The sequence below is a fragment of the Capra hircus genome, chromosome 26, assembly GCF_001704415.2.
Source record: "Capra hircus breed San Clemente chromosome 26, ASM170441v1, whole genome shotgun sequence".
Lineage (NCBI taxonomy): Eukaryota > Metazoa > Chordata > Mammalia > Artiodactyla > Bovidae > Capra > Capra hircus.
In genome coordinates this window covers 11,410,930-11,428,462 of record NC_030833.1, presented here as the reverse complement: position 1 = coordinate 11,428,462, position 17,533 = coordinate 11,410,930, and the positions used below count along the sequence as shown (strand labels likewise).

Genomic DNA, 17,533 nt, shown 5'->3' with positions numbered 1-17,533 from the left:
AACTGTGCTCATCACTTTACAAATAGCATCTCGGTGAATTCTCTCAGAATCCTTTGAGGTTGGCACTTTTGTGATCCCATCATTTCAATGGAGGAAATGAAACTGTCATGAGATTAAGCAGCTTATCCCAGGTTTACAACCGTCAGTGGCTGGACCAGGGTCTGAACGCCGCCGATCAGAGTGTAGACACTCTTGGAGCCATTCAGCCGTGCTGCCTTCTTGGAGGTTGAAGGGAGGTGGACAGGTGGTGAGCGCAGCCTGTCACACACAGAAGAGCAGGTGTCAAGGAGCAGACACAGGGGAGCCAGGCTGTGGCCCCATGAATGGAAGTTTGCTTGGAGTACTGCGTGGTGAAGGGGGCAGCGGGAGGCAGGGATACAGGCAGAGTGTGGACAACTTCAAGTTAGTTAATTATTACTTAATTCAACAGAAAGTTATGAAGCACTTTCCTAGAGCCAAGCACAGTGGTGGGTAGTGGAGGTGCAGAGCTGATTAGGTATGGTTTCTAGTCTAGTGGGAGCAGAGACATGAACACAAGTCAGACCATTCAGCATCACAGAAAAACCCTCGAAGGACAGGCAAGACTCAGGGAACTGAGGGAAGAGGAGGTGTTTCCCAAATTCTTAACTTAAAAAATCTGCCCAGGATCTATCCTTTGCCCAAGATCAGTCTTTTTCCTCTGGCCATGACGTGTCCAGAAGATTCACTTCCGTAGCGTATTACTGGTACTGTGTTGACTTAATAACAGGAGCTTCTATTCTGTAATAGGATGCTTCTAAGGAAGACAAAAATAAAATCAGTTTGTGGGGAGGAGGGAAGGAAAAGAGACCAAGCTGGCTTGTGGTAGTTGAGTTTTTAGACACTTTTGACAAGTCTGTGCTCCCAGTTCTGTTTGCCCACCATAGGGCCTTTCCCAGGTGGCCTTGTGTCTTGAGTTGTTAGAAGCAACATGCAGCATACATGCCTTCCTGTTGGATGCTGAAAATTCAGTCACTTTGGGCCCATTGTTTTGTCTGATGTGACTAACCCCCAGTGACAAGCTCTTCTGTGGCTAAAACATCCTAACAACAGGTGCCCTGGCTTCAATCCGCTTGGTGGATTGAAGTTCTTGGCCACTCATGCCCTTCCCTGGAGACAAGCTTTGTGTCTGGTGTCATGCCTGGTGGGTTCTCAGAAGCATCCTGGCAACACAGTGCCTTATATCAGCATCCAGGGGTCACCCATTGTCTGGATTGGGGATGGACGGCATGCCTTGTGTTGCTTTCATTGGTGGGTGCACAAGGTATGGCCCTTGCATTCTCCAGCTCCCACTCCTGGTTGAAGCCACGGGGCTCCCGCATGGCGCCCCATCTTCTGTTTGGTCAGAACAGTCCAGCTCAAGGTCATCCCCAGGAGGCAGCCTCTGGAACCTTGGAGAGGAAGCCTCCCCAAATCATATCTTCTCTGGGGTTCCAAATCTGTCTTAATAGTGGGCTTCTCTGGTGGCTCAGATGGTAAAGTGTCTGCCTGCAATGTGGGAGACCCGGGTTCAATCCCTGGGTCAGGAAGATCCCCTGGAGAAATAAGTGGCTACCCACTTCTGTACCCTTGCCTGGAAAATCCCATGGATGGAGGAGCCTGGTAGGCTACAGTTCATGGGGTCACAAAGAGTCAGACACGACTGAACGACTTCACTTTCCTTTCCTTTTATGTTAATGGCATGTATGTGCTAAGATACTTAGTTGCTCAGTCTTATCTGACTCTTTGATACCCCAGGGACTCACACCCACCAGGCTAATCTGGCCATGGAGTTCTCTAGGCAAAAATACTGGAATGGGGGGTAGCCATTACTTTCTTCAGGGAATCTTCCCGACCCAGGGATTGAACCCAGATCTCCTGCATTGCAGGCAGATTCTTTACCATCTGAGCCACCAGATAAGCAGCCGATAGCATACATATATGTGTGTGTGTGTGTGTGTGTGTTTATGTATATGTTGTTGTTGTTCAATTGCCAAGTCATGTCCAACTCTTTGCGATCACATGGACTGCAGCACGCCAGGCCTCCCTGTCCCTTACATCTCCCAGAGTTTTCCAAGTTCATGTCCATTGTTTCGGTGATGCTATGCAGCCATCTCATCCTGTGACACCCTCTTCTCCTTCTGCTCTCAATCTTCCCCAGCATTAGGGTCTTTTCCAATGAGTCAGCTGTTCGCATCAGGTGACCAAACTACTGGAGTTTCAGCTTCAGCATCAGTCCTTCCAGCAAGTATTCAGGGTTGATTTCCCTTAAGATTGACTGGTTTGATCTCCTTGCTGTCCCAGGGACTCTCAGAAGTCTTCTCCAGCACCACCGTTCGAAAAACATTAATTCTTCGGCATTCTACCTTCTTTACGGTCCAACTCTCACAACCGTACATGACCACTGGGAAGACCACAGCCTTGACTATGTGAACCTTTGTCAGCAGAGTAATGTCTCTGCTTTTCAACACACTGTCTAGGTTTGTCACAGCTTTCCTGCCAAGAAGCAAACTTCTGATTTCATGACTGCAGTCACCATCCACAGTGATTTTAGGGCCCAAGAAGAGGAGAGCTATCATTACTTCCACCAGAATGGAGAGAGGAGCTTGGAGGGCTACAGTCCGTGGGGTCATAAAGGGTCAGACGTGACTGAGCAGCTAAGCACAGCACACAGCACGTCTTCAGTTCACTGTTGTTCTCGTATTTATGGTTTGACTGTTGGCGGGGTTGCTGCAATGCTGTTCACTGTTCAGTGAGCTGCTGTCTCCTCTTTGAGGGCAGTGGCTGGTCTGTAGTGCCCAAAGTGAGAGGAAACCAAAAGCCCAGGGCTTCTTTGACCTTAAGCTTAACTTTGGACTTAGGTAAGCTGGGCTTCAGCCAGCGCTCTCTCAACACTGAATGTGTGAATCAGAGCCGATGCAGTGTTTCTCAGTCACCAGAGTCATTTGAGATGCTTGTTACACAATGTAGATTCCAGACCTGTCCTATAAGAGGGTCTGAGGGACGCAGCCTTGTATCAAATGCTGCAGGTGAAGAGACCCCCAAGCACTGGTGTAGACTCACAGACTTGCTGGAACTCTTGCCGTTGCCTTTTTCAGCTGCCCTGGGTAAATCCTCTGCTCCTCTGCTCCAGTTCTGAATCTCCTTTTATGCAGCTTCTCTGAAACCTGGGCCCCACTCTTCTGAATACCCTCCATGATGACAGGCTTATTGATGTTAAGTTGTTCAGGGCCATGGCCAATAAGGAGGCTCATCAAGCTACTTACTACCATTTGTGGTCACAAAGAAACCAGCCTGTAAGGAGAAGGGTTTCTCCTGTCTCATGAACTATCTGTGAATATTGCTCCCAAAGAGGCATTCCTAAGATGTTCTGAGCTCTCGTGGTCTGGTTCTTGCATGTCTGCAGGACATCTCCAATTATTTTGATAGACTGTGTACATTTGGAGGAATTCTGGTGTTTTTTTTTTTAATGAAGGAAAGTATCTTCCAGCCATGCCTCAGTCCTGTTAGAAAACCCCCTTTCCAAAAAGCAACATTGACTAGCGTGGAGACTTCCCAAATTGTGAACACTATTGTTTAATAGTTACCATCTCCCACGCCCGTGCCTCCCACCATCGTCTGTGAGCCCAGCTGTAGATTTGTGAGATATTTAATCCCTTTTGATTGTTATCCTGAGACGTTATAATCATAAGAATGTAACACAAATATTATATGCCAAAAAGTTCGTTCAGGTTTTTTTGGTAAGACAGAATGAAATGCCCAAATGAACAAGCTTTTTGGCCAACCCACTACCTTTTTTTTTGATCATTGGAATGTTGGGGAAAAAAAGTACTAATGATAGAATGCTGAGTAAAGACTAGATATGGGAGGCAGAAAACCTGGCCTCTGGAGCCCATCTCGCTACTTCCCAGCTGTGTCCTCAGGCACATCACATAGTCCCCAAGCCTGGCAAAGATTGTCACAAAGCCTGCATGAGGATTTAAGAGACCCCAGGACTGGATGGTACCCAAACATGGCTCCTGCCTCGTAGAAGGTTCAGTGATAGAGTTGTTTGCTTCTGAATCCCACCAGCTTGATTCGTTAAGTGCATACTGTACTCCTGAGTGCTTTGGTCTAGGGGAGGAAAGGGGATGGAGAAGAGAAGAGGAGAGACTTCATGTGAAGGGACTAACCTCTGCTTTGCGGCAGAAAGGAATATTGAATACCAAAGGGGAATGAATCAATAGACTCCCAGCAAATCCCACGTGTTCCCATGTTGCCAGAGTGCTGGGGATGGGAAGCCAAGGGTTCTTCCACCCCTCCACAGGGGAGGATGGGAGGAGGGTTACTGGCAAAGATGTCACTGTAATTATAGGCTCTTCTTTTCTGTTTTAAAAGCCACCACTTTAAACGTGACTCGCAGCAATTAAAAATCAATTATAATCCGGAATCAGACCTCCGATTTGTTAAGTCTGTGGAATCTCTCAGTACAGATATAAATCCTTCTTAGTATGAGGTCAGGAGTTCAGTGAGATCATTCAACTAGTGAGTCCAAAGGAAGCTGCTGCTGCTGCTGCTGCTGTTGCTAAGTCACTTCAGTCGTGTCTGACTCTGTGCGACCCCATAGATGGCAGCCCACCAGGCTCCGCTGTCCCTGGGAAGCTAACTGGAACTAATTATTAATTGGTTCTCTGATAGAAAACCACTGCCTTCATAAGGGATTATTTGTTATTTCTTCCAGGCAATTTCTTTCCTCACACCTCTGGCTGTTATTTGTGTGGTGAAAATTATCCGGCGGACAGACAAGACTGAAATTAAGGAAGCCTTCCTAGGTAGAGTATTCCCAGTTCCTGCTTTAGGGGACGGTGCTGAACTTGATTAGATTACCAGATTTCGAAAATCTCAGTTGCACTCAACTGATTTTTCTCTTGGTCAAATTAAGCTTGGTAGACACAAGACAAGGTAAACGTTTAGCCCTTTCAAAGAGCCAGTGCTGGTCTGCTGGCCAGCCCATCACTACTGTCCACTGTGCTGAAAATGTGTTTCAGGCTCCTCACCAGAGCTCTGTGCTTCCTAAGCAAACTGGAAGGACAGCTCTTGGCTGTAAGGCAGAGTGAATCTGAAACTTTGTCACCACTGACTGTCCAACCCCACATTTGTGGCTTATAGGCCCCAATTTGGGACAATTCATTCAGACATCAACCACAGACTCCTTGACCAGTCACCATTGACTAGAAGCAAAAATATGGAAAAGCAGATGTAAAATTTAATCTCAATTGGAAACAAGCTCCATAACTCATTGCCACTGTGGGGACACTTTGGCAGTTAATCAGTTGTTATTATGTAAAGAATGCTGCAATCTTTGCCACTGAGTATGACACGATGCTTATAAATTGTCCCTAAGCTGAGCCATATCTGCATGTGACAGGAGTTTGATATTTTCAGGGTTAAATCCTTTTTTTTTTTTTTTCTGATCTGCATATTAATCAAAAGACAAAGTAAATGACAGCATGGAGAGAAAGCAAAACTATTTGGCTTGTTTAGCAAAATAAACTCCCCGGAAGCCAGAGTTTTAGCTTTTTGGTCATCAGGAAAACTGAACTGGGTTTATTTTCTGACGTGACGCCTTGATGTTATCCAAACCCTCACACACACCGTGTTGTCAGTGTGTTGTGTAGGCTCACCATTCACTAAGGCAGTAAATCTGGAAATATGGAATTCGTCACTAAAGATGGTGTTTGTTAATTACTGGACTTTGAGGAGATGAAAAACGTAGCAAACTACGGTCTTCCCTGTTCTTTGTAAGGGAAGGAGGGTGGGTGTGAGTTCTAGGGTGTGCAGAGCAGTGGAAGGACCGGGACCATTTCTTACACAGCCAGGCTTTGGTTAGGCGCTGTGTAGTTGAAAAGAACAGAATTCCTCTCAAATTGGATCGAATAAATTAGAGGTTTGGCTATAGGACTATAACAAGCAATCGTATAGATCTTCAAGAATCAGAGGGGAAACCCTCGTGGGGATGGAGTAGGGATCCAGGCCGTGAGGGGGGAGGCGCCCTGTCGCCTTATGGCCCCTCTTCTCTTGATGCGTCCTTCCTCTCCTTCATTCCCTGCCTCAGTCTCCTGTGAAGACGCTGCCTCTGCTGCCTGCATCTTGGTCTGCGTGAGGCTTGGGCCTGCAGTGGCGGGTGCCCCTGCCCCACGCCTGCGTGACTGCTCAGCTCCAGCGCCACCTCCAGGTGTCACTGCATCTTGTGGTCCAGACTCCCCAGGCGGAGACTCTGGACTTGACTCAAGTCTCAAGCCTGGATGCAAAGTCCCAGGTCTGTGGCCAGCCTGTGGGTGCCCTGCTTGAACACAGGTGTTTCCCCCGGCTGCCCACCTGTGGTTTGAGGCGCTGCTTATCACATGGTCTCTGCCTCTTCAGCTGAGGTGTTGGAAAGGTCAGGCTTTCCAGGAAGGGTGTAGATGCCCTCCTTCTCGAGGCTCAAGCAGCTGTGTCAGCATTTGGACAGATATCACTGTGGTTCCCAAATGTCCCACTGGGAGCCCCTCTCAGATGACCTGGAAATCTTTTTGCCTCACTTGTTATTCTAGCTGCTCCCCTGACACTGAGTCCTGAGACATATGGCTGTGGGTAGGAACTGTCTTTCATGGTTACACTTATAATTTACTGGCTGCTTTTGGAGCTGGGAGGTTGTGATGGCCTTGAGGAGCTTACAGTTACTTTCTCTAGACCTTTTCATTCTCAGCTGAATCTCCCTTAGGATGACACTTCAAAACTGTACACCATACCTGGCCTTCTATATGTTAACAGAGAAGGTGGAGTTAATTGGATGTTCTGTTTACCTAAATAAATGAGAGGCTGCCTTGTAAAAATGATGAAGAACCTCCCTTTGTACACAATTAAAAAATAAAAGTTGCCACTTTTAGGAAGCCTTGGAAGGGGCTGGAGGGAGTGATCTTTCAAAACCAGGGACAGAAAACTAGGTGTAGCTTTTCTTCCATTATCTGGAATTCAGGACTTTCTCAGTGAGGGTGGTTTGGTCTGAGGTCCCTTCTTTACCCAGGTGTCTCCAGCAGACCTGGACCCTAAGAATGCCCCTTAGCTGCATGTCCACAGCAGCCCGCTTTGTGCATCTGTTCATGTGCAAGTAAGGCTCGCCGCGCCCAGGGATTTGGCTGTAGAACGGCCAAGTTGGTGTTAATAGCAAACCCTGTTTTGGAAGGACTGCAATGTTGAATTCCCAACAACAAAAGTGACAGCAACAAAAGCCCTCTAATCCTCTAGGGGTTGTAAGCAGGAGTGCCCTCAATACAGGCCACTTGCAGGCCAACTCACATGACACACTGCTTTGCATTTCTTTATCAGAACACAGTCTGGCTTGTCTTTCTGACTCTCCTCTCAACCCTGCAGTGCTGTGGGATGCTGTCGATGCAGCCCTAATGAACCAGATGCCTTGGGTTCTTGTTAATCAACAAGCCAGCCCCCTGTGGTTGGGGTCATTCGTTTCCTGCTTGGCCAGCCTTCCCTGTGGTGTCAGTGAGAGGTCCCCTGACTGGGTGTCCTGGAGGTTGTGCTGTGCAGATGAACATAGTAATTGGTTTACTTTACTTCCGGAAGGCTATGACGCTTTCCCCCCAGATCCTCGCTCTCTTCTGTCTCCTTCAGGCTTTTGGATCAGAGAGGGAAGCTGCCAGCTGTTGGTGTTTCCATCACAGCCACACCTTTTCTAGCTCAGCCACTTGAAGCTTTTCAGAGAATTGCTGTGTGCTATAGTAAACCCAGCTGGGGCAGAGGTTGCGGATGTGTATGGTGTTCTGGATTGATGTCGTGGTCTCTGAACTTCCTCAAGGGCACTGGGAGGTCAGCTAGTGATGCTTGTTCCTAAAAACCTTTTCTGTGCAGAGGCCTTGCCAGGACCAGGAGGAGAAGGAGTTCAGCCCTGCTGGGAAAACGCAGCAGTGAGCCTGTGCAGGGCCAGCCCTAACAAGAAAAGACCCCTGTCATCTCAGGGCAATCTCACAGCCTGTTAATTGTCACAGCTTTGGGAGAATCCTGCAGTAGTGATGGCCCAGGGAATTCTCCCTCCTCTCTGCAAAGAAAACCTCTCAGCAGTGCTCCAAGCTTGTGAGAGAGAAGGGAAGCCAGCGTTTTAGGAAGGAAGGGTCTGTGCATGCAGAGTATAATCAGCAGATCTCTCCAAGTTCCTCCATGCTTGCTTCCAGGTTACACACCCCGTTGCATGCTGGGTGTTTTAATGGTGGTCTGGTGCTGCTGACTCATGGCCTGCTCTGCACCCGGGGGTCCCATCCCTCCTTTCCAGCTATTGTACATGGTCCATCCTCTGCTTTGGGGACTAGTTTCCCTTTGACAGAGGTGCTCATTTGAACTGGTCCCTCCCATTCTCTCTGTTTCCCCATGACTTGATACAAGCAGGTGGGTTTTTTGTCTCTGTCTCAGTGGCCTGCGCCCTTGGTGACTGTGTTGCCTGTTCACAGTCCTTTCCGTTTGTAGAATAATACATTTGTCTCCCCATGATCATGAGCTGCTCCAGGCAGCTCCTTCCCGAAAGTGGCCCTCTACCGCTGTTTCCTTACATAAATCTCAGCTAGTATTGAACAGTTAATACTTGCCAAAGGGAAATGGTAACTCACATGCTTTATTATTCAACAAAGCAATGGAACAGGACATCGATAGGTTTTTATTGCTTATGCAAAGCATTTGACCTTCCATCGCATTGACTTGCCTTTTGTGTAGTCTTGATAAACACAAGAGAGAGATGCAGGGGCCTTGCAGGGAAAACTCCATGACTCATTTCACCTGTATCCTTTGGACAATCTGTGCTTCATCCAGCAAAGTCCTTCTAAGATGCTTAGAGAAATTCCCCAGGCTGTCTATTTTTGAAGAATGTCATCCAGAAGTACCTACTGGTTTAGGTGGCAGAAAGAACCACCTGGGCAAACATTTTCAAACACCAGTAATGAGGCATTGAGACACTTCACCTTCTTAGAAATAGTGATTTGTTTGATAACAAGTGGACAGCCGTCAGTAGGGGACAGGTCAACAAGGAAGTGATGCCTGAGTGGGCATGCCTGTATTCAGAGGGATTCCTGCAGCTGCTCTGATTAGAATTATGTCTGAGAAAGTTGCCAGAAGGAAATAAAATGTTATGTTTCTTGCTACCAGTAAAAGAAATTCTACATGCTGTAGTATTAAATCTGTTCTATCAGGTCAGAACATGATACATGGGCTTCTCTGTGATACTGAAAATTTCAGTCTAGGAGGAGAGATAAATTTCATGTCATAGGGGCTTGGAATTTTATGAACTTTCAGTCTCCAAAGTCCGGTTCTAATTATGTTTTACTCTAGCCACTCAAACTTCCCTCCTTTTAAAAAAGCATTGGTTTGTATTTCTATGGTCATAAATTGAATAGCATGATGGAAAAGTAATGATGATGATGATGGTAATGATGACAATTTTGATTTGAGAGCCAGCTGGTTATTTTTCTGTTTGTCGGTTTTGTTTTGTAGCTGTGTCCTTGGCTCTTGCTTTGAATGGAGTCTGCACAAACACTATTAAATTGATAGTGGGAAGGTAAGTTCCAAAAAGAAACAAGTAGTGACTTAGAGTCTCAAGGTCAGCAGTGTAGAAACCTTGGCTGCAGGAAACTGGATGGGACGGATTGGAGCTCATCTGGTTTTCCCTTAAATTGTTGTCCTTCTGGGGTTTCTGTCCTCAACTCAGATCTCGCCTCTCCTTTGAATGATGAACTCACTATTTCAGTAAGCAGGACATCAATAGTAAAGAAGTATCTAATGACTATACTTTCTTGGGGACCAAAGTCGAGAAAGCCGTTTCCATTTCCAGCCCACTGGTATTCCAGGGCCTCACCAGACACCCTCTCACTTGTCAGTTTTGGCATCCGAAAAATAGATAATCTCGCTTATCTTTCATTCTCTCTGGGATAAACAATATGGGTTAGCATTTGCGCTGTGACTCTTGACACATTTCTCTTACCCTCCCGGGAGATTTCTATTTCCTGTTTATCTTGCCTTCTCCCCCAAATGCTCTGGAAACGAGCTGGTCTCCGTAGAGAAAAACAGTCAAAAGATCTGAGTTAGAGACCTGACTTAGGCCCTGACTAGCTGTTGGCCTTGGACAGGTTGGTTTCCCTCTCGGAACCTCGGTATTTAGCAATCAGGTACTTGGTGTGCAGTCCTGGTCAGGCAACGAGGGGGCAGAAGTTGGATATAGATTGGTCAGCAAGTGACCTCGGGCTGCATTGTCCTTCCGACTTTCTGTGCTTAGAGTTGCTGAGGGCCCAGTGAAATGCTGACTCCCAGGTACTCTCTGAGGCTCTGGTTCAGTAGGTGAATAGCCACACTTAGAGACACACGTAGGGGAGGGACAGCGCACCAACAGTTCTGATAGATTATTGATAATTGATATGTTATGGATACTGATAGATTGTTATTGGGCTCAGATCCCAGAGCTGGAGGACCAATGAGCCCTTATAGTTCACAGTGAGAACCATATGAACTATCATCCAGTATGTGCAGAAAAGGGGGTCTGTGTTTACAGTGTTAGGAAAGCCTTGTCCATGGCAGGCATCTGGCAGAGTTAGTTGAATTCATGTGAAGAATCCACCATCACTCATCACAGTGAGAATCCGCACTTGAGTGAAGTGGACACATGTGGGGTGCGGTGTGTAGGTGCAGGAATCCAATTGCCGGGGTTCAGAGCTTGTCTTTGCCACTTACTGGCTGTGTGTGACCTTAGGCAGGAGTGTGATCTTTCTAAGCCTTCATTTTCACACATGTGAAATGAAGGAAGTTCCAGGACCTGCCCCAGGGTTGTCATAAGAATCGACGTGACCCATGGGTGGTACTTAATGCTGGGTCTGGTATGCAGTAAGTACTCAGTACATGTTAGCCGTGATAGTGGCAGGTGACTCGGCCTCGGGGCCAGCTTGTCCCCTACTTCCTTCCCCCACAACCTGGACCAAGAGCTGGCCTGGTGACTGTGCCAAAGCTCGGAACTGGGTTTTCAGGTCTTCTCAGTGAAACCTGCTCTGTAATGAAGTGTAGGCAGTTGGCTGTCAGATTCAAGATCCAGGGCCATGAGGAGCCTGGAGGCTTGGATCCTGGTAGCAGCCTCCGAGTACTGGAGCCATTGATGGAGGTATCGCTCCATCTTTATTTCACCAGCGCTATGCTCAGGTGGCTCCCGGAAGTCATCTCACGTGACCCTCAGTACCTCACTTTTGGGTAGGTGCTTTTACAGATGTGGAGACTGAGGGTGGCTATGTGACAGCCTAAGTCATTAAACTAGTAAGTGGCAGAGTGGGAGTTCCAGCCCAGATCTTTCTGACCCTGAAGCCTGAGCTTTGCCTAAGCCCACGCTGTCTTCCGGTGGGGGCTGCAGTGTTGATGGCAGAAGAAGGAACTGGGGAAGCAGCAGGGGTCGGCGGGGTCAGCTGGGGTTTGTTTGCAATGGCAGCATTTTATATTGAAACTGTCCATGGTGTCTTTTGTAGACCTCGCCCCGATTTCTTTTACCGCTGCTTTCCAGATGGAGTGATGAACTCGGAAATGCACTGCACCGGTGACCCCGATCTGGTGTCCGAGGGCCGCAAAAGCTTCCCCAGCATCCATTCCTCCTGTAAGTTCCCTGGTTGGGAGACTGATTCCTAGGTCTTGTCTCCTGATCACTCTTTTCGGGAATTTAGGTGAAGGGAAAAGTATTGATACTTGAATGTCAAGTGTAGTTCACTTTTCTTCACTGTAGAGCTGTTGTCTCAGAAACAAGACATTCCCCGGGAAGAAATAAGCCTGAGACCAAGACTCTGGAGTTTATAAAACATTGTAGGTGTGGCTCTTGTCAACGCAGCAGAGTGAAACTTGCGACACTTTACCATTTGGCAGTATCCATTCAGGATCCTGACAGTCAAGGGAATTAACCGTGTTCCCTGGGACCTTATGCCTTTCAGCTCAGTGTTCTCTCTAGTTTACTCCTTCAATGAAGGGGTGTGTGTGTGTGTGTGTGTGTGTGTGTGTGTGTGTGTACTGTACCAACATATAGCATATGTGTGTATATATATACATGTACATACACCCCGTCACCCCTAATATATAGTCTGATTATAGGTATGTAAGCTGGGACTTCTCTGGTGGCTCAGACAATAAAGCATCTGCCTACAATGCGGGAGACCCAGGTTCAATCCCTGGGTGGGGAAGATCCCCTGGAGAAGGAAATGGCAACCCACTCCAGTATTCTTGCCTGGAAAATCCCATGGATGGAGGAGCCTGGTAGGCTACAGTCCATGGGGTCACAAGGAGTCCAGACACGACTGAGCGACTTCACTTTCATTTTCTTTCAAGCTGAGACCAGCCTTAAACTAAATAATGTGAACCAGGTGCAGTGTGGTGTAGTGGACAGCATGCAGGTCTTTGAAGTGTGACAAATCCTGGCTATGCAGATATGAACTGTGACTTAACCTCTGTGCCTCCGTTCCTGCTTGTAGACTGGGAATGATAAGGCCTCCACTGTTAGTTGGAGTGAGGGTTAAAATAAGTGATGGTGACCACTGACATTTCTGGAGCATCATCGTGCTAAAATGTTTCAGTACATTATCTTATTTAATCCGCTCCATGAATGTCAAGTACTTGGTGTCATGCTTTAAATAAACCAAGTCAGAGTGTCCTGGTAACACCTTCTATCATTCCATCAGTGTTTACCGAGTGACTCAGGTGCCAGACATTGTGACAGGTGCTGGGGACATGGAGATAAATGAGCCGCAGCTCATGTCCTGGGGAGTCCATAGGCAGTGGCAGGCTGTGTATTTAGGTTGGCGATTCTGAAATCCCTGGAGAGGAGCCAGGCCCCCAGGTGACCACTTGGGAAAGGACTGGCTGCTCTTATGACTTGAAGTCCTTGATTCCCCACAGGTTGGATCATTGTTGACCTTGGTCAAGCCTGTTAGCCTCATCCTTTTTCTTTTTTCTAAGTAGCTAATACACACCCTGGTAGTGGCTGGACCAAGGAGTGACTGGATGGCCTTTCCTGCAGAGTAGTAGTTGGCTATTTTTGCTCAGAGTCACTAGAGATTAGGGCTTGTCAGCAATATCGGGGTGCCTGGCACCCTGAGTGACTCTCCATCAGCCTGTGCCATAGCCCTGCCAGGTCTGGTTGTCCCCACTGTGTGCATAGGGACAGCGAGGCTTAGACAGACTCAGCAGATTATTCAAGGACACTAGCTGACCTTCCTGCCAATGTCTAATGTGATAGTGTCTTGGGCTTTTGGTGGTTAAACAACAAATACAACAAGGTATTCACACTTTGGCCACCTGATGCGAAGAAATGACTCACTGGAAAAGACCCTGATGCTGGAAAAGATTGAAGGCAGGAGGAAAAGGGAAAGACAGAGGATGAGATGGTTGGATGGCATCACTGACTCAATGGACATGAGTTTGAGCAAGCTCTGGGAGTTGGTGATGGACAGGGAAGCCTGGCATGCTGCATTACATTGTGTTGCAAAGAGTTGGACATGACTGAGTGACTGAACTGATTCATAGTTCCTGTTCATTTAAATAAATAACTCTTTTTCTCCCCTAGTTTATTGGAGACTTTAGTGGGTTGAATAATGACACCAAAAAAAAAAATTTTGTTTAGATCCTAGCCCACAGGACCAGTGAATGTGACTTTATTTGGGGAAAAAAAAAAGCATTTGTAGATGTAGTTAAGGATCTCAACATGAGTTCATCCTGGCTTTAGGGTGGGCTGTAAATCCAGTGACAGATATCCTTATAAGAGAAAGGCAGAGGAATTTTGAGACTTAGAGATATGAGGAAGGAGGTCATGTGAAGATGGAGGAGGAATTGAAGTGATATAGTCACAAGCCAGGAGAAGGCAATGGCACCCCACTCCAGTATTCTTGCTTGTAAAATCCCATGGGTGGAGGAGCCTGGTAGGCTACAGTACATGGGGTCGCACAGAGTCAGACACGACTGAGCAACTTCACTTTCACTTTTCACTTTCATGCATTGGAGAAGGAAATGGCAACCCACTCCAGTGTTCTTGCCTGGAGAATCCCAGGGACAGGGAAGCCTGGTGGGCTGCCGTCTATGGGGTTGCACAGAGTCGGACATGACTGAAGCGACTTAGCAGCAGCAGTCACAAGCCAAGGAACCCTGGAGCCACTAGAAGCTGGACGAGGCAGGAAGGAGTCTCCCCTGAAGCCTTCAGAGGGACTGTGGACCTGCCAACACCTTAATAGGGGACTTCTGGTCTCCAGAACTGGGAGAGAATACATTTCTTCCATTTTCAGCCCCCAGGTTTGTGATAATTTGTCACAGTGTTATCCATCAGGCTTCTTGGCCTTCCCCAGTCAATAGGAAATGACTGGAGGCCAGACAAGAAACTGGCAAGTTTACTGGGGGCCCTACTGCAGCAAAGGAGAGCAAGAGCAAGCAACAGGTTTCCCTTAATCCCTGAGCAGGGGGCAAGCCTGCTCCTTATATGGGATGGGGGTAGGGGTGTGTCCAGGGATCAGACCGAAGGGGTGGCTTAGATTTTTGTCCACCCCTCGGTTGTGGCGTGTGCTGCTGCTGCTGCTGCTAAGTCACTTCAGTCGTGTCCGACTCTGTGCGACCCCATAGACGGCAGCCCCCCAGGCTCCCCCGTCCCTGGGATTCTCCAGGCAAGAACACTGGAATGGGTTGCCATTTCCTCCTCCAATGCATGAAAGTGGAAAGTGAAAGTGAAGTTGCTGACTCCTGGAGACCCCGTGCAGGACCCTGCTTTTGCTCCCAACACTCTGTGCTCCAGGCTTCACAAAAGTGGCCTTTGGATTTCTTGGTCTCTTTGTATCTTTTGTCCAGAATTTGCCCCACCTGCGTATGTACACAGTTACTTTTAGTCCCATACAGTTTCTTTGTATTTTGTTGCTCAAGGAGATGTGTGTCCAGGTGCAAGCATCGCAGCACTGCAGGAAAGGTCCCAGGTCCCAGGCCTCTCTTAACAGCGGCCCTGAGTAAAGAAGGAGGAGGCTTAGACTGAACACTTCCTGGTTAACAGAGCAGGTCTGGCTTTAGAGCCTTAGAGGTGGGGGAGGGGAGATTGACAGAACATGCGTCCTGAGGTTAACATGGCCAGGGGCACAGCATGTATGAAGGCTTAGAGTACACGGTGCTTCTAGGCTCTAGTTGTTCCTGGTATTTATGGTCGAGCATCTGTTTGGAATAATCACTTCCTCTCTGAGTTTCTTCTTCCTCTCTGAAGTCATGCTTTAAGTCAGTCTATTTTGGAGGTTGTGTAGGTACCAGTTGGAGGAAGTGCTGCTGTATTGATTTCCTGTCGCCTTGTTATCAGGAATTCCCCGGCTGGCATTTTTTAGATGTACCTGGGATAGTATTCACCTGGGGCCGGCTTCCATCTGCTTTTCATCTGTATCCTTGTGGGGTCACTCAAGTTCTCTGCAGTTTCTGGTCTCCCAAAGATTTGGTGCTGAACTTTAAAGGGGCTTCAAAAGTTATTAGCAGTAAGAAGTGAAATCCTTTGGGGAAATTTTCATCCTGGTTTTCAAATGGTTATCTGAGGACTGCAGCACGGTTTCGTATCTACCATTGCATCTAAACTCGGGAAGGAAATAGCTCTCATGTGAATGACTCAAGCTAGGAGACTGCTGGGTTGCAAAGAGTAGCGGTCAGGACCCTCAGAAGTTTCTTTTAGAGGCACCCCCCCACACACACACACACACCTTGTCAAATGCATTTCCTGATGGGTCTGCCCACCAGCTGCCTTGTCCAATGGGAGGCTGATGTCCCTTCTGTGCTCGACAAGCTTTCTGACAGAGGCTAATACTATCTTTTGCTTAAGACTTCACGTTCAGTTTTCGCTTTCATGCATTGGAGAAGGAAATGGCAACCCACTCCAGTATTCTTGCCTGGAGAATCCCAGGGACGGCGGAGCCTGGTGGGCTGCTGTCTATGGGGTCACACAGAGTCAGAAATGACTGAAGCGACTTAGCAGCAGCAGCAGCAGCAGCTTAAGATGTGCTTAAAATGTTACAGATTTTTACTATTTGGCTGACAGAATCCTCCCCAGCCTCTAGGCTTTCGGTGAGTATTTTCCTCTGCTCTTTTTTATGACAGATCAGTGATTGCCTTGCAGGCAGCTGCCATATCCACTTAGAAAACCATCAGTGCTGCTTTCCGGATTTCTTACTGTAGCTGATAGGACGCCTAGAGGTTGATGTGACTCGTTGCTCCCTAGAGGAGTGGTGGACCTCAGAAGGGGTGACCTCAATGGACTCCCGTTTTGAGACACAGGCTCTTTCTCCCTTCAATAAAATCCATTTTTGTGGGTTACACTTGAGTGAGTGGACCCAGGGGCTCTGGACCAAGGGATCTCTGGAGACGAATCCCCCATTCTGGGTAAACATGGGTTTGCTTCTGCCCTGTTCACAGATAGATAGTTGGTGACTGGAAGGTAGTCGATGCCCACATGGCATCCTGCAGAACAGTTGGTTTTCTTTGAACAGAAGAACAAACACTAATGTCTTTTGGAAACCGAAGATCTTTTCCTTAGTTTACCATAAGCAGTCAAACAGCATTGCCCTGAAGGGCTTGTGTGACAACCTTTCAGCCCACAGTGTGTCCCGTGGCAGCCATGTTAGGGGACTGGCTCTGTGAGGCACAGCTTCAAGGAGCGAGTGATTTCCTTCAGAGTTTTGAGAAGCTTGGGGTTTAAAGTGGAGAAAGGCGATGTGGCTTCAAAGCAAGGGTATTCTGAAAAGAGAACTGTCTTTCATCACATTATCTCAGCTTTTGATTGGGTATTGTTTCAACTTGAAGAAAGAGGAAAAATTTCACAGAGAAAAAATTGGAAAAAGAAAAAAAAAACCCTTATTATTACCAAGTCAAGGTATCAAGAAACTTTTTTCTATAAAATGGTGGGAATGAATAAAGTGATACTGTATTCCGGGGTTGGCTAATGACAGCATGTGCACTGCCTGTTTTTGTAAATAAAGTTTTATTGGAACACAGAGATACCCATCACTTACATATCGTGTATGGAGGCTTTTACTTTATAATGGTAGAGTTGGTAGTTGCAAAAGAGACCTGGCCCACAAAACTGCAATCATATTGCCCATACTCCAAATAGTATTAAGAAGCATTACTTCAGGGTTCCTGGTGGGGGACAGAAGAATAGGCCAAGCACAGAGGAGTTTTAGGACAGTGAGACTGCTTTATATGATACTATAGTGGCGGACGCTTGTGATTGTATATGCATTTGTCGAAACCCACAGACTGTACAGCATTAAGAGTGAAGCCTAATGCAAACTGGACTTCGGGTGATTCTGATGTGTCAGTGTAGGTTCGTCAGTTGTAACAGCTGTTGGAGGATGTTGATAATGAGGGATGCTATGAAGGTCGGGGTGGGAGGGGGACTTAGCATCTATAGGAAGTCTCTGTACCTTTTAAAATTTGCTGTATACCTAATGCTGGTCTCAGAAACTAAGGTCTAAGAAAAAGGCATTAGTAAAGCAAGACCAGT

General features: G+C 47.3%; 1 protein-coding gene across 1 annotated transcript in view; it reads left to right on the top strand.

Annotated features, from left to right (window-relative positions):
* Nucleotides 1-17,533, top strand: part of PLPP4 (phospholipid phosphatase 4) — a 143,986-nt gene that overhangs the window by 62,498 nt on the left and 63,955 nt on the right. The window contains exons 3-5 of the mRNA XM_018041752.1: nt 4,718-4,808; nt 9,508-9,571; nt 11,514-11,638. Coding sequence (XP_017897241.1) covers nt 4,718-4,808; nt 9,508-9,571; nt 11,514-11,638 — 280 coding nt within the window. The remainder of the gene's footprint in view (nt 1-4,717; nt 4,809-9,507; nt 9,572-11,513; nt 11,639-17,533) is intronic.